The sequence below is a fragment of the Carassius carassius genome, chromosome 23, assembly GCF_963082965.1.
Source record: "Carassius carassius chromosome 23, fCarCar2.1, whole genome shotgun sequence".
In the NCBI taxonomy this organism is placed as follows: Eukaryota; Metazoa; Chordata; class Actinopteri; order Cypriniformes; family Cyprinidae; genus Carassius; species Carassius carassius.
The window spans coordinates 28,070,912-28,095,503 of NC_081777.1; the positions used below are offsets into that span (position 1 = coordinate 28,070,912).

Consider the following 24,592-nt stretch of genomic DNA (forward strand, 5'->3'; position numbering starts at 1 on the left):
GTCAACTCAAACTGATGTTTGCTTTTATGAACTGAGATATGAGTCAAAGCGAATGCAGCTGATGCTGTTGATAGAGTGTAGATGGAAATATAACTTTAATAGAAAAGATGTTGTGTCTGTGCCTCCTTTTTCAAATTCCTGTTTAAAAAAAAAAAAGATCAACTTTATGTTTATTAGTGGAAAGTTGTTTGGTCTAATAAATATGGCAGTGTCTTACATGTTTGACCTAAACTCGATTCAAATGCGTCATTTTTAATGATTTATTTGGTGGGCTTCAAAGTTATCTTTAAACTTGTCTATTCTCTTATTTATCTATTGAATTATACTTCATTATAGTTTTTAAATGCTGAATGAGAATATTGGTACTAATTATATTTGCCATAAAATTAGTATGTAAACAAAACCATTACAACAACATTTTATTACATTTACAACTACTTTTAAATGAGCATTTTTAAGTTTAAACCTTTCAATTAATAGTGTTCCACAAGTTTCTACATTGCATTAACTATATTTTAGACTTGCAGCAAAGTATGCATATTCAAAAAGAAAAACGTAATTAAATGAAGTTTTCTGCTTTTTAACCTCACACTTATAAAGATAGATATACAAGCAAACAAAAAATTTGACGGCTTTTTTTGTTGACAGATTTTGAATTTGTGTTTTAACGTTATATTGTTTCATTTCTTTCTTATGTATTCATATTTGTATATTTGCATGGAGAATTTACAAATGAACAAAATTAAATGTAGAATAAAACATTTATCATCAAGTGATCAGTTACAGTAACCAAAAATAATATGCTAACAAAGCAACAACAACAAAAAAGAAAGAAAGAAAAAAAGAACGCAATCCTAATGCAACTGGCAAGACCACAGGAAGTTTAAAGGTACAAACTAATGTGGAAATTTTTTGTTGCCACACTCCGATCGCCCTTAAAGGGGAGGAGATGACGTCACGCGGGAAAGAAGGACCCAACTAGAATTTCGACTTTTTAATTAAAATATCTCCTCAGAACACTTATTAGTTCGCAGTGTTGTTCGGAAGGGACATATCATCGCCTGAACTGTTAAAACAATTTTGTACGCATCATGCATATGGTGCTGTTCGTCAAGATTAAGGCTATTGTTATTCAGTGTCAGTCTATTCAGGCACATTTTCCAGGCGCCCTTTCTGCGCGCGGTGCATTGCGGGAACGTCGCGTCTGTTGTATCGAGCGAAACCGGTAAGCACAAACTGAACAGCTGAATTAAAGGGGAAATGGGACACGAATATAACTGTGCCATAATGCATTACTTGTAAGGAGAGCTATCTGAATTATTCCAGTAGAAGACATAATAAGCGGGATTTGTGTAAAGTGCACTAAATAATTTAAATTTTATATTGTTACTCTGTTGTACACACTGCAATCATGGCGCGGGCGCTTTAAGGGTTAATTTTTTCCACCGCCGACATTTTTATAAACACTTCGGCCAGCTTGAAATTCGTATTCATTTTATTCTATAAACGTTTTCTTCTTAACATGCATAGGTTATATCATATATTAGGTGCGATTAAATGTAATCGAGCAGCGGGGGGCGTTGCGTTGGATCGGCGCGTGCAGCGCTGTTTTAGAGGTTCTCGAAGGAATCGTTCGTTTGACATGATTCTTTTTAATGACTCGTCCAAACCTCGTTGCAAGCAATTGTATTTGGTTGAACTGTAAGTCATATTGTTTTTTTAATCTTTGCATTCATAAATGAAACTCTATGAAGACACGGTTTTATTTTTCGCTTTAAACAATGTATTGGTAATCCAGCATAACAAAATGGACGAAAAAGAAACAATACAATAAATTCATTAGATTTTTTGTATTTTTTTAAATTGTGCGCGCTGATTGCACTATTGGTATTTTTCTCTTTTTACTGTATTGGCTCGTTTCTGGAACGCTATTATACGTGTAAAATATTTGTATAACTTTTGGATAATGGCTAAAAAGACTCGTTTAATCGTTTTTCAACCGGCTCACTGAAGCGAACTTAAACGAACCGAGTCACTAAGAAGAATCTTTCTTGGAAAGAGAGCGCGCGCCACTTAAGTGTAGTTCGAACGAATTCCAAGAACACAAAACCTGTTATTTGCGCATAGAAATGAATTACACAATCTATTTTTTTAAACAACACATTAATTATCCCATGAAATAAAGTCTAAGAACGCGTTCTATACCTATGCTTGGGTGTTGAACAGGACAATTAAACAGAGAAACATGTGGCCATGTAAACAAAGCTGGCTGGACGGGCAAGAGCTTTGAACACAGCTGATGTATTTAAAGGGGAGCATCACCTCTGAGCATCAGTGCAAAGACATTTGTACAAAACGTGCATTATTTGCATTGTTTTGATTCAAGTTTGTGGTGAAACAGTAGAGTATTTATACTATATTTAATATAATGACTTGTTTCATGTTGTTTGCACGGTCGGTCACACATAATTTCCTCATTTGTATCCTTTAATACACTTTAATGTTTGTTTATATCTTCTTTAGATTGTGATTACTATACAGTGTGTCAGAGACGCTTTTTGAACATGTCGGTGCGGGAGTCTTTTAACCCGGAGAGTTATGAACTCGACAAGAACTTCAGACTGACACGCTTCACAGAGCTCAAGGGAATGGGCTGCAAAGTCCCTCAAGATGTGCTCCACAAACTTCTAGAGTCCCTGCAGGAAAACCATTATCAGGAAGATGAGCAGTTCCTCGGGGCTGTAATGCCCAGACTAGGTACATGACTATACACACACTCACAGCTGGAAATGAAAGTTTTAAGGTTTTTTAAAGGCAAAACTATGTTTATTTAAAATAGGCATTGGTATGGACACCTGTGTGATTCCGTTGAGACACGGAGGCTTGTCACTTGTGCAGACCACAGACTATATCTACCCCATAGTGGACGACCCATATATGATGGTAAATACTCACTTCAGAATGCCATAATAGATCAATTGCACCATAGACTGAAAATTTGTCACAATCTGATTTTTTTTTTTTTTTTACGAATTCTCTTGGTTTCTAGGGAAGAATTGCGTGTGCCAATGTGCTGAGTGATCTGTATGCCATGGGAGTAACAGAGTGCGATAACATGCTGATGCTTCTAGGCGTCAGTAACAAACTTACAGAAAAGGTGAGACAGAGGAAAAAGCCTTATGTGCTAATGAGATGTGAAACTGGCCTATAAATGTACAAGCAAAGTTCACCTAACAATACAAACTCTTCATTTCACCTGTGAGTAAATGCATTTTTAAACCTTAAAACTTTTAAATGCATACAATATTTAAAGCCCATTTCTAAGACCTTATCAACATGATCAAAACTCTGAAAAACATTTCCGTCTGAATGATAGTTTATGCTTTTTAGCATGTAGAAGTTCTTGTAGTATAACTGTAAAACATCCACCTTCAGGTTTGCTGTGAAAATGACTTTTTGAGAAAAATCATGTTAAAATGTGGGTATCAAATATGATTCATCAGGCTTTTGAGGATGTTTATTTTTTCATCTCTGTCATCATTGCATTGCACTGCTGGATACCAGATGTTTGTCCTGCTCACAATAAAAACTAAAGAGCTTTGATTAGAAAAACTAAGCATTTAAATATAGTATAGAGCAGCAGCTGACATTTATATATTTTTTTTGTGGTAAGTTCCATTCCATTTACAAGCTTCACTTTGCACCTAACTGCATGTTTCTGCTCACTTTGGGCCTTTGAATAAAACTCTTTTTTTTTTTTTTTTCTCAAGCATGATCTCCATATTCTTACTATATGATACTGTATGAGCCATAAATCCTGATGTATAAAATATGATACTTTAAAAACAACAAAACATTAGTTTGTATATTTTGTCCACAGGTTCAATAAGCTGTTCTATAAAATAAATAAAGAAATAAATACAATTTTGTTAGGCTTTACAGGGTTCAAAATGTTGAATTTTTCAGAATGACAGACAGAAATCACAAAACGGAAATCACATAGTGTGTGTGTTTTATAGGAGCGTGATAAGGTCATGCCTCTGATCATCCAGGGGTTTAAGGATGCATCTGAGGAGGCAGGAACCTCTGTTACAGGAGGCCAGACTGTCGTCAATCCTTGGATAGTCCTGGGAGGCGTGGCCACAACAGTGTGCCAACCCAATGAGTTCATTATGTGAGTCATTTGATGTACTCTAGTCAGTGGTTTCCTCATAATCAACCGATATGTCTGTCCATTCCTCTAACTTTGTGCGTGTGTTTATAGGCCAGATAATGCAGTACCAGGGGACGTGCTAGTTCTTACCAAACCTCTAGGAACACAAGTGGCGGTCGCAGTGCACCAGTGGCTGGACATCGTGAGTGTTTCAGACATTTGTAGTTTCATATTCGAGTTTGGACCGTGTTTAACTCTTGCCATCTTTTTCTTCGGTCTCAGCCAGAGAAATGGAATAAGATAAAGTTGGTGGTCACTCAGGAGGATGTTGAACTGGCTTATCAGGAGGCCATGCTGAACATGGCTCGACTCAACAGAACAGGTCAGTGTGTGATCCACGTGTGTGCAGCTCATAATTAACAAGCTCTAGCAAACGTTTGACCTTTATCTGTCTCTCTCTGACCAGCGGCCGGTCTGATGCACACGTTCAATGCACACGCAGCAACTGACATCACAGGGTTTGGGATCCTGGGTCACGCTCAGAATCTGGCCCGGCAGCAGCGTACAGAGGTCTCCTTCGTCATTCACAACTTGCCAGTTCTCGCCAAGATGGCAGCCGTCAGCAAAGCTTGCGGGAACATGTTTGGCCTCATGCACGGAACCTGCCCAGAGACCTCAGGTATAAGAACCTGTGTCGCTCCTTTAAAAATAGCTGTTTTTTAATGTAATACATTTTTTATTGCATGATGAAAACTGAATAATGAAATAATAAATGGAATTATGGGTTAATACAAATCTTATGCATTTCAATATGACAAACAAAAATAAGCAATTAAAAAAACAGGAAAATGTTCTATTTCTTTTAAACTAATTTTATACATTTTACATTTTATACAAAGGAAATAATAAATGAAAAATAAACTATAATTGAATTTCTAATTGAATAAAAAAAGTGTGCATTTTATATGTGAAAAAATACAAATAAATCAATTACACACAATGTAAAAAAAAAAATGATGAAAACTAATATTATTTTATCTCTAACTGATTAAAAGAAATGTGCATTTTATACATGAAAAACAAAAATAAAATCGAATCAACTTAAAATAATATTTAAAAAAAAGTATTGTAAAACAAAACAATTATAATATATATTACCATTCAAAAGTTTGGTGTTGGTAAGATTTTTATTTTTCAAAAGGCTGTGTTTATTTGATCAAAAATACAGTAAAACTGGAATATTGTGTAATATTATTGCAATTTAAAATAATTATTTTCTATTTGAATATATTTTAACATGTAATTTATTCCTGTGATGCGCAGCTGAATTTTCAGCATCATTACTCCGGTCTTCAGTTTCATTCTAATATGCTCATTTGCTGCTCAAGGAACATTTCTTATTATCATAATGTGTAAACTTTTAGAATTGTTTTTTTTTTTTTCATGCTATGGCTTTTATTTTAATTACTTCTAGTTTTATTATGTTTAAGTTAAAATAAGGAAAAATGTTTTCACTTTACATGCATTTTATCCCAGTGTTAAGGTGTTTTCAATAAGCCGTTATTACATATTCACTTTGTCTTTGCAGAAAATGGCAGTCTGAATCTTAAATGCATGTTTCTTTTGCTATTGCCTCTTGTAATTTTCTGTAGGGGGTTTGCTGATCTGTCTTCCTCGTGAGCAAGCGGCCCGTTTTTGCGCCGAGATCAAATCTCCCAAGTACGGCGAGGGTCACCAGGCATGGATCATCGGCATCGTAGAGAAAGGCAACCGTACGGCACGCATCATCGACAAACCCCGCATCATCGAAGTCGCACCGCAAGTGGCCACACAGAATGTCAACACCACCCCGGGAGCAACGTCTTAAACCTGACCCCGTGACCCCTGAGCGGCCCGAACGGCTCACACACTCTAGCCTCACCTAAAATATATCAGCTTAATGATATATAAAACGTCTGCCCACCTTGGCCTTCAGGCAGATTCCTCTACATGGACACAGTTATAAAGCAGAAGAACATTTAACAAATAAAATTCGATTGCCTTTTTATGTCTATAGTTTTCTGTTACATTAACTGAACATGCGCCTGGTTGTGAGGCAGCTTCCAAGTAGAATGAATAATTAATAGTATAATTCTTCTCTGATACTGTTGATTACTTCCAAATTTCTTCTGCTCACACATCACCTGTGGTTTCATCCATAGCCATGGTGTGTTTTAGCCTTTCCTCTTAGTATGCACAGCCCATGTGGTAGTTCACATCGTAATCTTTGCCTCGAAACAATAGTTAATGAAGCTGCAGTGACGAGGAAGAGTCGGGAAAGGATTGCTTTTTTATTTTTGTATTATCCCTCATATGTCGGATAAAATAACCCTCCCTCACTGTTCGGTGGAAACATTGGACTGAAGGAATCCAAGGTAAAACCTCTCTAATAAATCAAGTCCTCGTATTTTGGGAAATGCACTTCTGCCTTTAGTGGCGGTGCTGAGGTTTCTCATAGAATGTGCTAAACATTGGAGATGCAGTTTATATTGTATGATATTCACATCATTAGTTCTGTTCTGTGTTAGAGCTGTTTTTATATTGTGTACAAAGGTCATACTTTCTCGTGCTCTCATATTTGCTAATCATTATATATGTATGCCTTGAAACCCCTTCAATAAATCTCAGTTCTTTTTTTTTTAATTCTTGAAAAAAGTTGTATAGGATCTTGTGTGATGGATGTTAAGATCCAGATTTTTATTGTGTACAATTTTTCAGTTTAAATAAGTGCACAGTAAATTCGACATTCTAGAAGTAAATATGCACAAATGGAATATTTACAGTCATCTGCCAAAAACTAGATGCTAATATATTTACAATTAAATACAGTATTATTTTATACACTTTCTTTTACCCCTTTGCTCTAAAATATTTAGTGCACTGATTCACAAGCATTTTTTTACTATTAATAGCTACAATATATTTATAGGTTTATTTAATACTAACATAACCTACTGGTTGCTATTTGTGGTGTTTGTTCAGATTATTATCTTTAAACTGGTGCTTTCAGTTTGGGTCAGCTTTGAAGAGTCATCTTCCTGTTTTTAGGGAGTCACATCTTCTTCTCTTTTAGGTTGAACAGAGCTCTTATGTCTTGCATGGCCTGTCTGATGTTCTGCCCAAAACGGAATGAGTCCTGAGGACAGAAAGGAAAAAGAAAGTCTAAGATAAGGAACAGATTCAGAAGTGTAATATACTAAATTATCACTCATAATATTGGTTTTAAAGGATTAACATTTAATCCAGAATGTTCTTTAACAATTCCTTTTAATACAGAAGTCATAAATAAATGACTACTGAATTTTTTTTTTTTTTTTTTATAAACATTTGCATAAACTTGATCGTTATTGGTCAACCTCTGAATGTTCGGTTATAACCCTTATCAAGAATTATTAAAGTAATTTAGAGTATTTAGATTATTTATTGTACAATTTATATATATATATATATATATATATATATATATATATATATATATATATATAATTTGTCAGGATCATGTTTTCACAAAGTGGCACTTGGAAGAATTTTTTTTTTTTAATTCACCTACCGTTTCAGGGCTGGAGAACTTGCTGGAAATGTGGAATGTAATGAGATTCTCGCTGACAATAATGTAGGAAACTCCATATCCGTCATCAGCAACCTGTATATAAAGAGTTTTGAATCAAAAATGATCAAATATCAGGTTTATTATTTCCTCAACTTGTACTGTAGGGGGAGTGAGTGAGACTCACGGGCCCAAAGCCGCCTCCGGCTCCCACATATTTGGGAAACTTCTGATTGTCGATGAGATTGAGCTGCTGTTGAGGGGTCTGACTGGTGGAGAGGCGCCAGGGCTCTGACAGAACCTATCAAAAGAAGGTGTCTTTGAGACTTACGCAAAATTGAACAGGTATGTCATGTTTTATACTCAAGAGACATACTTGTACACACCTGTTTGAGGAAGGGTGAGTCAATGCCCATTACTTTGGACACAATGTAGAGGCAGAAGAGATGGCGGTCGATCCCAGCTCCAGTCATGGCCAGACGGTACATGTTCTGATGTTTATCTGAAGCTTTCTTGAAGAGCGCTAACCTTTGCTCATTCTGGTAAATAAGCAAAACTCAGACAAGTCAATAGAATTTTCAAAAAAGTTGAAAATGAATACAAATAAAAAAAAATTAATGTTCCACTGGATATTTGAAAAATACAGAATATTTTTATTGTCTATGCAAATTTTTCATATTCCACTGGATATTTGAAAAATACTGAATTTTTTATTGTCTATGCAAATTTTTCATGTTCCACTGGATATTTGAAAAATACTGAATTTTTTATTGTCTATGCAGCATTATGCTAACTGCAAAAACAAAAGTTTTCAATTACCAACTTTTAAAATAGTGCTATGGCTCATGGGTCGGGTGTGTATATATTGCTCTCACCGTGGTTCTTTCATCCTCCATTGCTTTTACAAAAGCCGCGGACTCGCAGGTGCATGAGCGCACGGTTTCTGTCCGGCCCTCACGGAACATGCGCGTCATGGATGATTCGTAAGTCAGACAGAATTCACCCTTGTCCTGCTCCAACAAACATCATTCATTAAACAGTTTGTTCACAATATACAGACACATTGTTGCAGAGGGATTATATGTAAATATGCGTGGCTTGTACCCTGTAATGAGCTAGTTGCAGTGCCAGCTGGATAAAAGCATCAGGACTTGTTCTGCATTTCTTTATCAGGCCCTTCCCAAACTCATTAAACAAGCAGCCATGGAAATCCACATCGTCAGCAATTCTCTTTGCAATCATGTAAGAACCTTCAATAATCTCCTGGCACTAACAACACAAGGAACTTTGATCAGTTATCAGTGTAGAAAAGATCTTGCAGTATTCAGAATGTACATGAAATACCCAATTAGAATTAGTTCTAGGTTTTTTCTTTCTGTAAACCCATGACAAACACTAAGATTTAAGGGTTAATTCATACTGCTTTTGGGATGTCCCACTGTAGTCTGGTAGGGGGTGCCAGGCTTTTGTTGATATCTCCTTTGCAATGTCCCTCCGCCGTATATCCAAGGTGGAAACAGTCTGTGGCTAAAACATACTTAACAGAAAGTTAAAATGTTTGTTAATTCCTACAGTATTAATTACGTTATACATATTTACAGTTATTATTATTGTTTACCTCCCACATATGTCCTACGATAGGGGAATCAGCCCATGAATGCTCAGTGTTGATGCCAATTTTACCATTCTTGTAGACAATCAAAGTGATGGATTTATCAAACCACCTGACAGGCGAGAGTATTGTGTTTCAGACGAGCAACTGCCATGGTCATCAAAAATAATTATCTGTTAATGAAACTAAAAAGTGCTACTTGAAGCATTGTTATCATTAATTGAGACCTAGGACATTAAAATTAAAAATGAAAACAAAAATATAAGTAAATCCAAAGATACTCTAATATACACACACACACACACACACATACATACATATATATATATATATATATATATATATATATATATATATATATAGCCATATATAAGTATATAAAAAATACTGAAAAACCACTGGTTTCTTACCTGTCATAACACTTTCCATGTAGTAGAGATTTGGCGTAAAGGTCTAGGGATCGTATGTTCTCTGGATCATATCCATGTGCTTCATCATCCAGAGTCAGAAAAAATGCAGCCGTTTCAATGGCCTCCAGAGACGCCCGGTTGACCCCCTCATTGAAGTACTTCAAACGGGCCCTGGCCCAGGGAACCCTGGATGTGTTTTAAAGGCAACGATTTCATTCAGCATTTTATTCACACTCATGTTTTCATGAAGAATTGTTTTTTTTTTTGCAAGAAGGTTTTGAAGAATTTTCCATTAACTTCCATTGTATTTTTTGCCCATATATTGGAAGTTCAAAATATCTTCTTATGGGTTCAACAGAATAAAGTCATACTGTTCAAACTGAGCCTGTTCCGACCCCGTTTTGGACCCCATTCTAGTACACAGTTGCAGGACTATTGTGAGCTCATCTTCACCTGTTTCCGGCGGTCAGTGAGGGGAGCTTGATCTCTCCAGGTTGAGGTTCAGACTTGTCATCCAGGATACGTTGAAACTGCAACTCAAGCTCAGAAGGCCAAAGGTGGCGACCACCATAGTACAGCCACACCTTAAAGAAACGACCTCGATGGTACACAACCAAGTGCTTCCTGTCCTTCAGATGCTGCACGAAATCTAAGCATGAACAAATCAGTGTGACAAATCATGTCATGGTTTGAAATAAAAAGCCATGAAACTGTAAGCCTATCGTCAAGAAGTATATAAAGCTGAAAATATATGAAAAATGTCATTACCAGTCTCAATGCCAGGAATACGGGTGGTGTTGAACATCCTCTCGTACTGAAAAGAGCACATGGGGACAATCCCAAGAGCTCTCAGCTGACAAAGAGAGAACAAAGGGCATGATAGGAAATGTTTCTGTATTTATATTTTTCATGGTATTTCAATGTTGTGGATGGAAAAACGCTTTAGTGTTTCTGTGTCAGTACCGGGGTAAGTTCTCCTCGCTCCAGTTTACGCCGATACTGCAACATGGCATGGACTACATTTGCTGCTCGTGAAGCCTGTCTGTGTGTAGGGATCACATAGAGCAAATCCTGGCAGATTGAAAAGAGAAAGGATAAATAAGGATGCTGCTTTTTCTATAGTTAGTCAGTTGGTGGCACCATTTGACCTGTTTTAAGTTTAGAGTTGACTGATTATTTTTATACTTGAAATTTAAGTTAATGTACCTGTTAGAATGACTTAAAATTGACAAAATTTACTTTAATAAGACTTATAACAATTCAAAATATATCCATAAATATAAATCTAAACATAAAACCACGTGTGTCTGTGCTTCATGGCCTTGATTTAAATAAACCATTATTGACTATTTAAAAATAAAAAATAAATATTTTTTTATATATCCTCCCCAACTTCCTGTTTCAATAGGAAGTATATTAAACAGGAATGAAAACTGCATTCATTTCATGGTCATATCGAGGTTAATATCAATTTCCTAACAGGTTTCTTGATACACTCTTAGAGATATGCTACATGAAGATGTCTGCTCACCATTGTGTAGAAGTTGCTGTTGACCATGATGGGGTCCCGTCCTCTCAAGTAGATATACTCCTCCCACCAATCACTCACCTGTTAACACAAACAAAGACATGCCTGGTAGTTTGCCAGCAATTATAAAAAAGGGTTTCCAAGGGTTTATAGTCCACTCAGGTAGAAGATCTCTGGCTTTGTTTACTTACATAATTTGTGGCCCACCAGGATTTGAGTTTGAGGTGTTTTTGGAGTTTGGGTGCAGGATCCTTTTTGAAGTCATTAGCAACAATCTCCATCTGTTTATATTGCTCATCATCCAGAAGAGGTAGAACTGATTCAAGATACTAAAACAATAAAGATAATAAATATAATATAAAGGAAAATAGAGTGCAGCCGATAGAGTGCAGTGTTATACTCCCAAAATGGTGGTTGTTTTTCATTTCTAGTGCTTTTAATCCCACAATGCAGTAAATTTTAATCTTTAGATTAATGGGTATAATGTAACCAGCAGTCTTGATGGCATTCTATATTCGTGACAGCTGATGATATTTCACCCTGTTGATTGTGTCATCAATGCTCGGTACTGGCAGATGGGGAAGAGATGCCTGGAAGCTGTAGAGTAACGGTCGCCGACCAGACAACAGCTTTACAAGACTCTAAAACACAGAACAAATCATAAAACTAGCCACTTTTTAAATTGCACTTATGCATATGTTTTATTTCACGGGAGACGCACCAGCCAGACTTTAGTAGAGAAGCTCATTTTGCCATGTGACTCAAAGATCCAGCCGTGATAGGACAGGAGAGCTTTCAGGATGTACCGCAGCAGAAAGATGAATGATAACCACAGGCCTGTGGCAAACAGGATGGCACTCAACACCGTCTGAGTCTGAACGGTCATAAATTCACTACATGGGAAAAAAAACATATATTAAAAAAAGTTTTTTTTCTATTAAAATACAAATTATTACAAATATAGATTCTAGACAAGGCCATCTACGCATGCTGTTTTAATCATGCATGACACTGGCTTAGATTTTGTATCTGTGTTTATATTTAACCATCATGGCCATACATAGATTTTTTATGAATGTGTTTGTAAGTTACCTCACAGGTAGAGATGTTTTGATCTTGTCAATCATGCCCATAGAGGGGTCGATCCTGGCATACATGGTGCTCATTATTGCAATAACTACAATTAACCAGCTGGAGGGACTGGCGGGGTACACACCTGTGAGAACGCCATTCTGTTCAAAATAAAATAAAATATTATTTTCAATAGATAGATCGATAGATTCATTGATTGATTGATTTACCTTGAAGCGGATGGCACGTTTCTTCCATGATGTCACTCCAGATAGGTAGATGTGTTTGAGAACCTCGCGGCTTAACTGTAGATCAATGCCATCAGGTGTGACGGTGAACTGAAATGCCACTGCCTGATGAGCCTCTGCCATTATACAAGCACCGCCTGAGGATTGAGATTACTAAAAATGAGGTCATAATAGAGTATCTTTAGCTAACTCTCAGTTTATGCTGTGTTTACATGCCATTTTCAGCTTGGTTGTTGTGGTCTGGTGGAAAGATCTGGGCTAGTAAGTGAAAGGTTACGCTATGTGATGGATTATCATCACTATTGTGCTATTTAAGATACTTAACCTGAATGTTTCTGTGATCAGTGAATTGTAAGTCAGTGTAGATATAAGCATCAGCTTAACTAATAAGTAAATAAATGAATGTCTTAAACTGCTTTAATTATAATAAGAGAATTGTTGTCCTTATGGAAGGCTTGAGGTTGAAACCTGTCAGGTGAAATTTACACACTGTATGATCAAAGACAGGTGCAGATCTGCAGCTGGAAATATCCCACGGAATGTATGAATTGGAGAATTATTAAGATTAATCACCACTGTGCCATTTCACCTCAAATTGCTCCAAAGAGATTATGCGTTAACAAGATTATTGTAAGTCTCTTCTAGGTTATAAGATTCTGATAAATGACAAAAAATGCATTTATTAGTAACTACATAGTGACCGATAAAGTACATGTATTCCTCTGAAGTCACAGAGTTCAGTTATGCCATGACACTGTCAAGCTTATGCTTATTTTTCCATGTCATATGACTGCAGGCAGGAGAAGTGGGGCAAAGTTGAACAGTCAGAAATAACATAGTAGGACATCTGAGAGGGCTGGGCACTTATGTGATGAAGTTTCAGTAACACTGTCCAAAACACACGTGACATCTGACGCATGACTGCGTAGATGAGGAGATTTTTTAAAATAGAATATGCAAGTTGCTAAAAATACACTTTTTATATTAAATTGGACACATATTGCTATATGGTTAATTTTGTGGATCATACTGTATAACAGTATAAATATAAACAATATGTCAATTTCAAACACCAGTATGTGGTGCAATAAAAAATGACATTGAAAAGCATATTTAAACATTGTACTTGTACTAAAACATTAACTTAAATATTTACTATGAAGAAAATATTTGTGATCACCAACATAATAATTGATACTTGGAAGTGCTTTGATGAAAAATGTAAGCTGTACAATTTTACAGAGACAAAATATATAAGACAGACTCCGATGCAACTACACAGAACTCTAGCTTAATTAACTTTAGCTTAATCATGAAAGAGGATTAAACAGAAAAATTCAAAGTGCCTCAAAAAGATTTTAATAAGAAATATAATTCATTTACATTACCTGCAACACTGCAAGTCAGATGAAGCTCAATGGATAATGATACAATTTTCTTTCAGTAGGGCTGGAATGTCCTTTATGAAGCAGACTGTTCTTCACTCTTGTGCCCTTCACTCGACTCCTCATATACTCTGTAGCACAGTGACTGGTTATCTCCTCTTCTACTCAAACTTTCTCCTCTCCCTCCCTCTCTGTTGTCCTTTTTGCGAGTTGTCGGTTTTCTGAGTGTTTGCTTTCTTGTACGCTCTAAACTACCTGTTACATAGTGGCCCTCTTAAATGCTCGCTCTCGTTCTGTGTATGTGTAACTGGAGACTTTCAGAGCAGAGTTAAACTGGTGGCTGTACAGTCAGAACACACTGTATGATCAAACACAGGCCCAAATATTAACAGTGCAGCTGGCAATATCCCAAGACTGCATGCCAGAACATTCTGATGATTGTTGTATGAGACTGAAAGACTTTATGTACATGTAGGGATGCGTTTTTGTAAAACATCTTTGAAATAAGGCTTGTGAGTGTGTTATGTAATAGGAGACAGAAGGACAATGAAGGACAATGAATGCAAGTTTAGTTTAACTACAGAATAGTGCATGTTCCTGTCATGTAGACCTCATTATGCAGAACAGTGCCCTGGCCGATTAAAGAGGTCTTCTCTATTGCTGTGATACGGCCCCACTTCTGAGAATCCACACAGGGTCAGGGACAGAGGGTCAGAGAGCTCTCTGAATTCATCAAAAATATCTTGATTTCTGTTCTGAACATGAACAAATGTCTTACAGGAATGGAACGGCAAGAGAGTGAGTAATGACAGAATTTTTTTTTTTGGGTGAACTATCCCTTTAAAGGACAGTATTTTCCAGGTTATACTAATATAGGCCGTCAAATTGGTTTGACAACAAACAAGAACTGGTTTGTTACGTGTCAAAGGCCTACCAGACCCAACCAGCTTGACCAAGATGGTCTTGTGGCACAGTCAGGTACCCGTTTCTATCCTAATGTTCATACCTTAATCAGAGGAGCTGTCGATACCTACTGATTGATAAAAGGGTTATAGCGGAAGGAAGCCATCTTGAACTCATAACCCTTCTTTACACAATGTCTATGAGATAGAGGTAATTATAGAGGACTGCAGTGGTGAAGCACCAGTTATCTGCACAAAAAGGCAGATCTGTGAGAGAACTCCATTTTCCATCATCCCTGTATTCCTCCAGCCTGAAGAGCTTTCTAGCAGCATCTGTTTCCAGGACCTTCCTTGAGGTCAAGTTCTCCTTCCTCAAGCAGCATAAGTGTGGAGTTCCATTTGACCCTTAATTTAAACATCTTTGCTTTAAGGTGTGGATCCAAGCCCTTGCTCAGGTGTGGACTCTCCAGTAGATACTTGCTCAGAAAGATTAGCACAGTCTCTTGGAGCTTCTCAGCAGGCTGTAGATAGCCCAAGCAAGTGTGCTCCATTAAGGCCTGAGAGAGGGCAATCAGTAGACGATTGGTGAACCCGGAAGCAAGCAGGCAGGTGCTCACCCATAGGTGTTCCACAAGGAGGTCTTCAGGAACCCAGAAATGCTCAAGGAAGCACAATTGTAGCAGGATGTGAAAGACTGGGCAGGGAACATGTTCAAAACGCACCAACTGTTCAGACATCCCTCTAATGCAGGAGTGGGAAAGAGACTTGAAATACTCACTGTAGTCTGCAAGCTTCTCCAGATCCTCCTAGAAGTAAGTGCCAATAGGCTATGCCATCGCCTGTTTGTGGGTGAAGGTTCTGTGGTTTATGTATATGCCGTTGTAGATGCTCACATAGAAAGTATGTGTGCTGGTTTGCACCATTACCATTGATCCATTTCTCTAGTGTCGATATGTCCTGTACTCTTGATTTGTTCTCCAGAAGTCTGACTGTAGGTTATCAGACTCCTCTTGTACAGCATCAGAATCTGCCCGCCTGAACTGAATCCAGTTTAAACTACCTTTGAACCTCAATTTAAACTACCTTTGAAGCTCAAACATCTCTGTATCTGTTCTAAACTTCTTTTCTTTTCAGCCATGTGCAAAAGAACACGAATGCAACAACTGTAACCTGCCATTGATTAGCCATGTTCCCATTTAGGTAGAATACTCTAAATACTTGTACGACTTAAAGATTTTGTATGCCTCTTCCGCTGCAATTTGAATGCAGTTCAAATTCTGTAATTGGAAATCTTGACTGTCATTCTAAAAGAATTAGATGGAGGATGGTGGATGGAGGATCCAGTCTGTATCTTTTTTATGCATGGTTGTTTTCAAGGCTCAATACGGCACACGTGCCAGAGCAATCGCAGTAGAGCTATTTTAGGGAATCGCTGGAGCAGGAAACAAAACATGGTGGGTCATTATGTTCTGTCTACTGAATTATACAACACTTGAACCATGTTGGGAACTGATGAAGCTCGATTAATATTCTTTATATGGATCTATAGGTTTTCAACATTCTTAATTTTTGACCAGTAGTAGTGTTTTGAATGGTGCATTATCTTACACAAATATATATTGTTAAAATGACACAAATTATCAAACTCATGCTACCAACTCAGATCTTTAACCTTCAAGTTACTCCTAAAAATTCAAATACAACATTCACACCAGCATGGTTTTTTTTTTAATGAGCAAAATTAATGTATACCTGCATTGCCAAAGAACAAAAGGAAACATACCAAAGACAAGTATACAGTATAACTTGAATTAACCAAAGCAATTATAGAAGTTAACATGGGTTCTAACAGTGCAATTGCTTCTTAACTCAATATTAAGAATCACAGATTCAATATCAACTATTATTGGGAGCATGTTAAAGTAGCCCAGCTTAAAATGTTCATGGTCCCTCAATATTTCTTTTGTCCCTGAACTTGTTACAACATACGGGAAATAAAGCATTGTGAAAATGATACAGATACATTTGTTTATAGACGAGGACAAATACAAGAGCATCAGTTTAACCATTCAAATTCTCCCAATATGATTCCAACAATGTACCAGGATTCTTAAGATGATGATTCCACTAATTCACTGTATAATGCTACTATCCTTCATTGGTATTGTTCTTCTTCTGCCATTTTTCAACTGAAGAATGATTCAGAGAAGCTTTTACCATTTTGTTTGAACAAAACACAGAATACTTGCTTTGGACAATTAAAAAAATATAAATTACCACAAAACAATTAAAACCGAAAAACCACATCAGAAGTTACATAAAAGAACTTATTTTCTTTTAAAAAGGTTTTTGTCAGTTTGGTGATTAAACTTCAGTTCTTGAGGTGGTATTTCCTTTATGTGCAGCTCAGACTATATTTATACAGGATGACTGTAGACAATAGTTATTGCTACATATCAATATGGCAGAGCAAAGACTGGTCAAATCCCAAGTAAAACACAGAAAAGCATAGCTCAACACATTATTTCCTATTATCACCACTTTTTTCCAATTGAAAGTTAAATGGCATCAAAACCAGAAAGAAAGTAGTTTATGTGCCATTCTGAAACAAATTAATTGACTCCTGAGTTTAAAAAAAGACGTGCAATGTATTTCACAGTATGTAAATATAGGAAGGATGCAATAATTTCGCAATGTTGTTAAACACTCGGGAGGAAAATTAAATGAGCTGCAACACTGCTTTTGTTGAAACTAGGACACAAAAATGAAGAGATATCACTGGACCCTGTGTTTACACAGTAATTATGATGGACGGATTGATTCTTGATAGAATCACAAGCAAGTTAGATAAAATGTAAACACATTAAAAGTTCAAAAATGCAGTTACAATAAACTGACAAAATGAATTTTACAGTTCGTCTTGTATAATGAAGTGGTACGAACAGTACGTGAATTGTATCTAGGTTTGCAGATAATTTGTAACTTTTTATCTTTTTGGAAGAACAACTATAATAAAGCCCTACAAAATGTGACTTTAAGGCAGGTTATCTTTGGAATTTTCGTTATTTAAAATGAATGTCCCCAAGGACGAACCGTTCTTTAGCAGTCTTAATTGTTTCGTACTGTGTCCTTTCTGGAACTTTTTTTTTTTTTTATTAATACCTGAACAATAGATGATGCAAAATGATATCTTGAAGCAAATGCTGTAAGTCACTATTTAGGAAAAGAGCTTCTTCTGTTTGAAGTATGTGTCAATCCTGTGCTGTGCATAGTCCTGGGGAAAAACACAAGAGAGAGGGCTTTAATGTTTCACATGTCTTCAGATCAGTGATGAACGTGGGGGGTGTGGGGGGGGGGTGTTCTGTACACATGCTTAGATTTACTGTACACATGACTATGATGCTGTTTTGGCTCTCACAATTGAGTATTACTCATTCGTTTATGGATAATTCTCAAATAACATGGACATGTACTACAAACTTATATGAATGTAGAAATTAATATTTATATTTTAGCTGCTGTATTGGCCACCACAGACCTGCAGTTACTCAACAGTTAATTATAAAGTAATTATCAAGTAACAATTTTAATATAATGACAGTCCTAAATAAATCATCATAGAATGATTAGAAAAATGTTTGTAAGGGTTAGAATTTGTTTTCAATTTGTTTTCAGTTTACCATATATCCAAACTCGATTTTGGAGATCTTGGCTTGAATAATGGACCACAAACCCCAGAGGAAATGAGACGCAAGGGCAAACCTGTTTGTGTGCATGTGATTTTTGAGACAAACAGATTACAGTGTTACTAGAGGTAAAGGTAAAAATACATCAGATGGTACACAGTGACACTTTTCCCATGCTATGTCAATAAAAGTCTGATAGCAAATACAATTCATACCGGTTTGCCTCAATGATCATGTCCTCTTCTATCCTTGCTTGGTCAGCAGGTGAAACGCCCCCCTTTTCTGACAGATAGTGTCTGATAAAATGTAACTGAAAAGCAAACCGCAAACAGGCTCAAAAAAATATCCGTTTTGATATTTATAAGGGACTCACATTGTCCCCTGCCCCATGAGCCAACTTTACAAATTTCTAATAATTTGTCATTTCTAATGCTGTTAAATATTACCATTGTATGCTGCTAATACTGACCTCTATAAGTTCTAGAGTCAACCTTTGACACACTTTTTATGTCACGTCAGTTCCAAAACTTTCCACTAGATGACAGCCTCACCAAACTACATGTACATTATGTTCAATACAAATGACCTTTCAACACTGACGAATCATTTGTCATCAATTTGTAAGAGAAATACCAAGCACACATTAATGTCAAATGTAATTTATGATGATGCTGTATTGCATTTACATAAAGCGTTTGAAAATTAATAATAATAATACTGTTAATCCGTCATATTATAATGATTCTAAGGTTGCAGGTTTTTATTCACATTTTTATATCACCATTGTTTATTCCTTAATATATCGGATATCTTGCCTTTTTTTTTTTTTTTTATTTCATCTCATCTTGTGTAATATTAAGACCATTAATGATAGGCTGTAGTGTGTGTGACTCACCTGCTGTTGTCTGTTGGGGTAATTCTCCACCTTTGCCTTGTAGAAGGGCCACTGATCATATGTGTAGTCATATATCCATTCACAGAAATGATTCCCAAAATCAAAGCCTCTGCACTCAGAGCAGACCAAAAGAAGATGGTAGTTCTTCAGAGCTGCATTTGCATTTTCAGCTACATGTAGTATGTTTTATAGGGTATGCTTACCTGTAGTTATAGCTGCTGTACTCAAAATCAATTAGCATTAGTTTGTCCGATGAATTCTCTCGGCCATCTAACATGAGGATATTGCCTGAAGAACATCGTATGATTTTATAGGTAAAAGGGCAGATATGTTACACAATGGTACAACACAACAGTGACTGACAGACCCGTATCAGATCACCAGATTAGGCAGCTGGCAGGACTCTGGTATGTGTGCACGAATGTGAATGTGATATCTCTTACCTTCCTGTACGTCATTATGGCAGAACACAACTGGAGAGGGAGTAGCTTCCAGCAGTGACCTGACAAACAGAGACAGCACATGATTAAGAGCTACTTTATCATATTGCTCCTATAAACCGGCTTTTAAAATGATTAGTGAACGAGTGAACAAAAAGTGCAGAAAAAGCAGGAACACACAGAGTGGTAGACAAGCATTTAATTTAGAGAAAAGTTACACAGTCACGTGTGTGTGTGTGTGTGTGTGTGTGTGTGTGTGTGTGTGTGTGTGTGTGTGTGATTGACCAAGCAAGCTGAGTATGCACAGAATGCAGCTTCCTGTAAGCGTGTCTAATCAGTGATGCCTGGAACTGGGCTAAAGGTGTTAGCATACAAACACACTTACACTACTGTTCAACAGTTTTGGGGTCAGTAAGATTTTTTTTTCTTTGAAAGTAGCCTAATTAATATTTGTATTTAGCATAAATGCATTAAATTGATTAAAAGTTACAGTTAAGGCATTTTATAATGTTACAAAAGTAATGCTATTCTTTTGAATGTTCTATTCGTCAAAGAATCCTGAAGATATTAAGCAAGACCACCATTATTGATAACAATAAAAGTTACTTGAGCATCAAATCAGCATATTAGAATGTTAAGATGACAAAGGAACGTGACACTAAAGACTAGATAATGCCTGCTGAAAATTCAGCCTTGCATCACAGGAATAAATTACATTTTACAATACATTCAAATAGAAAAGTCATTTTAAACTGTATTTTCACAATATTACTGATTTAGCATATTTTGATCAAATACATGTAGTGTTGCCTAACTAAGAGACTTAAAAAAAAAAAAAATCTTAGCAACCCCAAACTTTGGAACAGTAGTGTGAACATATATTTATACCTTGGCCATTTAGTATCACAACACGCTATCCATTCATCCTTTCAGCTCTTTTAATTTACCATATTTTTCGGACTATAAGTCGCACCTGAGTATAAGTCGCATCAGTCCAAAAATACGTCATGATGAGGAAAAAAAAAAACATATACAAGTCGTACTGGACTATAAGTCGCATTTATTTAGAACCAAGAGCAAACATTACCGTCTACAGCCACGAGAGGGCGCTCTATGCTGCTTAGTGTACGTAGACTACAGGAGCACTGTGGAGCATAGAGCGCCCTCTCGCGGCTGTAGACGGTAATGTTTTCTATTGGTTCATTTCTCTCGGTTCATGTCAAATTAATTTTGATAAATAAGTCGCACCTGACTATAAGTCGCAGGACCAGCCAAACTATGAAAAAAGTGCGACTTATAGTCCGGAAAATACGGTACATGTCATCGTTCTCACCTCAGATTCTCCAGTTCTGCAGGAAGATCATACTTCATAACCTTGGTAAATTTCTTGATGTGAGCTTCACGCTCAAATTTTATTGTTTTAACTTGTTCCATATACCTGTTCAGAAGAATAGACGGTCATTTTAACACTCACGCCAATAGAAATACACACAGCACACATGATAAACCACCATCTGCATAATTTAAATTAAATAAACATTAAGTTACATGTCATACACTAGCTCAATTCCATTATCTGAGGCACATTTTGTTATTCTTGAGGTAAACAGAGTAATTAAAGCTTGTGATTTGTGAACAAAATACAGCATGTCTGTTCCCAAACAGCCAAACTCATTGGTTCAGCCTGTGTTGCTTGTAATATAAGCTAATGTTTTGATAGATACACAGTTTTCAGGTATGAATAGTAATTTGCATATTCTGGGATAGAAGCATGCATTTAAAAAAAAAAAACAGAGGAAGTGATTGTTTCTTTAACCGTTGGACTGCAGTCAGAAGATAGTGTGGGACTTTTACCGGTCAATGGTTGCAAACAGCCATTTGGGTTCCTTGTTGAATGGCATCTTCATCCCATGGAATCGTGCCATTTTACTGGCTATTTCAGCCGAGATCTCTGGCAACCCCAACTGCTCCGTACACAAGCGATTACTCTGTGCAAGAGAAAAAACATCTGATTATCACTCTTATATTATGCATACAGAAATATGTGGAATGAGATCAAATATTTTATCTACGTTTAAGGCATGCAAATCTCTCTGAAGCTTGACTGCATAATTCAAGTATAGCTGTGTTTAAAGGTTTATTTTGAAAACATGCATTTTGGTTTAAGACTCACAGGCAAGTACTGCTCTAGACGGCCTTCTGGGAAAATGCCATAGAGATGTGGGCCCAACTCTCTCTCTGCTAAAATGGCAAACATCACACTTTCCAAAACAAGAGAATCCACTCCCTGTGTGTGAACAAACATGTATAGCATGATTACATAGTTATATGACATCAGGGAATCGACAGCACTGGGCAATAAACATCTTGCCCAAGATATAGACTTTTATCAGCTAATCAGCTTTTGCAACAGCATATTAGGTCTACTTAAAATATAATATGGTCAGGGTGGCACACCTGTAGAATGGCCCCATAGATCCGGAGCAGAACTCGTGGAGGTTCGACCCCGGTGGGCTGAACATCATCGGGTAAACTGCACATGTACAGCAGGTTACTGAGTCCTCCACTGTGGGAACAAAAAAAACAGTATTGCTCTTTATTCTATGTATATGTAATGTGTGTGTGTGTGTGTGTCTGTGTGTGTGTGTGTGTGACATACATATACACTGTCGTTTAAAATTTTGGGATCTGTAAGGTTTTTAATGTTTTAAATGGAGGCTTTGATGCTTATCAATGCTGTATTTTATTTTATCCAAAATACAGAAAAAACCCCCCAGTAATGTTGTGAAATATTATTGCAATTTCTAATATAGATTTCCTATTTTAATATACTTAAAAATATAATTTATTTCTGTGACGCACCACTGAATTTTCATCAGCCTTTATGCCAGCCGTCAGTGTCACATGATCCTTTAGTAGTGTATATTGTAACACAAAAGTTCTATTTTGAATAAACACTGTTCTATTTATCTTTTTATTTATGTTTCCAACATTGATTACAAATCAGCATATTAGAATGATTTCTGAAGGATCGTGTGACACTGAAGACTGGAGTAATGATGCTGAAAATTCAGCTTTGCATCACAGGAATAAATTATATTATAAAGTGTATTAAAAATATTAAATGTTAGTTATTTTAAATTGCAATAATATAAAAAAAAAGTTTTTTTTTTTTTGGTATTTCTTCACAAATAGATACAGTCTTGATGAGCATAAGAAACTTAAAATATATATATATATATATTTTTTTTTTAAATCTCAACATTTTGAAGTTGATCAGAAAAGTTTATTAAGGTTGTCCGAAGACAAGAGTGCATTTTGGTTTTAGCAGAACTTTTGATGAAAGTTACACTTCAAGTGTTGACCAGTGTATATGAAAAGTAAAATGAAATAATTTTTAAGCCTAAAGTTATTTTATAAATAGTTTTACTCGCCTGACTATTTGGATCTGAAAGTCATGCTCCGATATAGCCTTCCATGATCCGGACAGAAAGTCACGGCACCAGCTGAACGCCCTCCTCCTAGTCTCCGGGTCTACATCCACGTTACGACCGTCCTGATGGGACTCCGCTTCGGAATCATCTTCTCCGTTCACACCGCGGGGACTGGCGGATCTCGCGTGTCTCTCCTCGGCCGCCATCAGTGAGTCTCCGCCAGCAGGTCTGTTTGAAACCGCTTCATCCTCGACGCATCTGCCTACACTCCCAGCTCCATCACTCATGCTCTTCACTGTCGGACCGGAATTCATGATCATACGCGCTAGAAATCCAATCCTCCTTTAAGAGAGTGTGAGAAACGAACCGCTTTAAGTAATGACACCTATTCGCCCCAGAATCATTAATTGAACGTGAATAAACGCACATGCACCACACCAATAAAACGTCTAATCGCTCGCGATAACAGAACACCGTTTACGGCGAGAGAGAAAAGACTTGGAGTCGGATTAAAAATATCGGTAAAATTACTAGCTATTCTTTCCACTTGACCTTTGCTTATCTGTTACATTAAATACGCAGACGTATTAACAAACTGTAAAGGCTATTAATTAAACATCTTCCCACTTCAACTTCCACTACTTCCTTGAGAAGTAACCGCTAGCGTTGTCACTAGAGATTGACGTTTATTTTAACCTATCAGATTTGGATAGCGCGCCATACAGTCATTGCACGCAACGCATTTCTAGTACCGCCCCTTAGAGTTAGAGCGCTGATTGGTCAGTTCCATTACGACTACAGTGAGTATTGGGAAATGTAGTCCGGTTAACACTGAAAAGGAAAATTTTACAGTAAAATCTATTAAATAGTTAACTGAAGTAACTTGACGGTAAAATGACATTTATAATATAGAATATGTAATTTAACTTTAAATGTAATATTAAAATGTGTTTTACAGTGGATTCTTGTGTTATATTGTGTACTGTTTAGTAATGTTTTATTGTAATGTGTATTAGTGTGATAGTATTTGTGTGGGTAATGCTCTGTTATTGTTGATTACAGTTAGATAGATAGATAGATAGATAGATAGATAGATAGATATAGCAGAGTCAGAAACTAATTGGGGCAAAAAATAAATCAGGAATTGGAGAAAAAGTCCAATTAAAAACAAAAGTAGAAAATGTTTAATGTGTCAGTGTTTCTTAAAACCAGCCTGGCTAATAATCAGAGATAACTTGCACA

At 36.5% G+C, this 24,592-nt stretch overlaps 3 protein-coding genes and 1 pseudogene across 4 annotated transcripts; 1 reads left to right on the forward strand and 3 right to left on the reverse strand.

Moving 5' to 3' along the window:
* Nucleotides 1-955: 955 nt before the first annotated feature.
* sephs1 (selenophosphate synthetase 1) lies at nucleotides 956-6,835 on the forward strand. Of its 2 annotated transcripts, none has more exons than XM_059506824.1 (9): nucleotides 956-1,225; nucleotides 2,524-2,757; nucleotides 2,840-2,943; nucleotides 3,050-3,157; nucleotides 4,020-4,174; nucleotides 4,265-4,355; nucleotides 4,436-4,535; nucleotides 4,620-4,832; nucleotides 5,806-6,835. In XM_059506824.1, exons 2-9 carry the CDS (start codon nucleotides 2,565-2,567, stop codon nucleotides 6,018-6,020), a joined length of 1,179 nt encoding a protein of 392 aa, XP_059362807.1. In that variant the 5' UTR covers nucleotides 956-1,225; nucleotides 2,524-2,564; the 3' UTR covers nucleotides 6,021-6,835. The 2 variants fall into 2 exon arrangements, with proteins under 2 accessions (XP_059362807.1, XP_059362806.1); XM_059506823.1 differs by lacking the exon at nucleotides 956-1,225 and adding an exon at nucleotides 1,551-1,701.
* Nucleotides 6,836-7,000: 165 nt separating this feature from the next.
* On the reverse strand, nucleotides 7,001-14,312 carry cpt1b (carnitine palmitoyltransferase 1B (muscle)). The gene is made up of 19 exons (XM_059506822.1): nucleotides 13,997-14,312; nucleotides 12,591-12,745; nucleotides 12,382-12,521; nucleotides 12,011-12,182; nucleotides 11,829-11,930; nucleotides 11,481-11,618; nucleotides 11,293-11,370; nucleotides 10,725-10,832; nucleotides 10,530-10,614; nucleotides 10,215-10,410; nucleotides 9,762-9,947; nucleotides 9,358-9,463; nucleotides 9,160-9,276; nucleotides 8,844-9,008; nucleotides 8,615-8,749; nucleotides 8,126-8,278; nucleotides 7,927-8,040; nucleotides 7,743-7,835; nucleotides 7,001-7,328 (listed from the first exon to the last, which is right to left on the reverse strand). Exons 2-19 carry the CDS (start codon nucleotides 12,729-12,731, stop codon nucleotides 7,245-7,247), a joined length of 2,313 nt encoding a protein of 770 aa, XP_059362805.1. The 5' UTR covers nucleotides 12,732-12,745; nucleotides 13,997-14,312; the 3' UTR covers nucleotides 7,001-7,244.
* A 238-nt stretch (nucleotides 14,313-14,550) lies between these two features.
* On the reverse strand, nucleotides 14,551-15,818 carry LOC132101141 (uncharacterized; annotated as a pseudogene).
* A 2,084-nt stretch (nucleotides 15,819-17,902) lies between these two features.
* On the reverse strand, nucleotides 17,903-24,015 carry LOC132101682 (choline/ethanolamine kinase-like). Its single transcript, XM_059506825.1, has 12 exons — nucleotides 23,778-24,015; nucleotides 23,351-23,692; nucleotides 22,374-22,482; nucleotides 22,090-22,203; nucleotides 21,771-21,904; nucleotides 21,250-21,354; nucleotides 19,920-19,978; nucleotides 19,680-19,764; nucleotides 19,477-19,585; nucleotides 18,797-18,891; nucleotides 18,576-18,657; nucleotides 17,903-18,169 (listed from the first exon to the last, which is right to left on the reverse strand). Coding segments are annotated over exons 1-12 (1,293 nt in total). The 5' UTR covers nucleotides 23,780-24,015; the 3' UTR covers nucleotides 17,903-18,112.
* Between the last annotated feature and the right edge of the window lie 577 nt (nucleotides 24,016-24,592).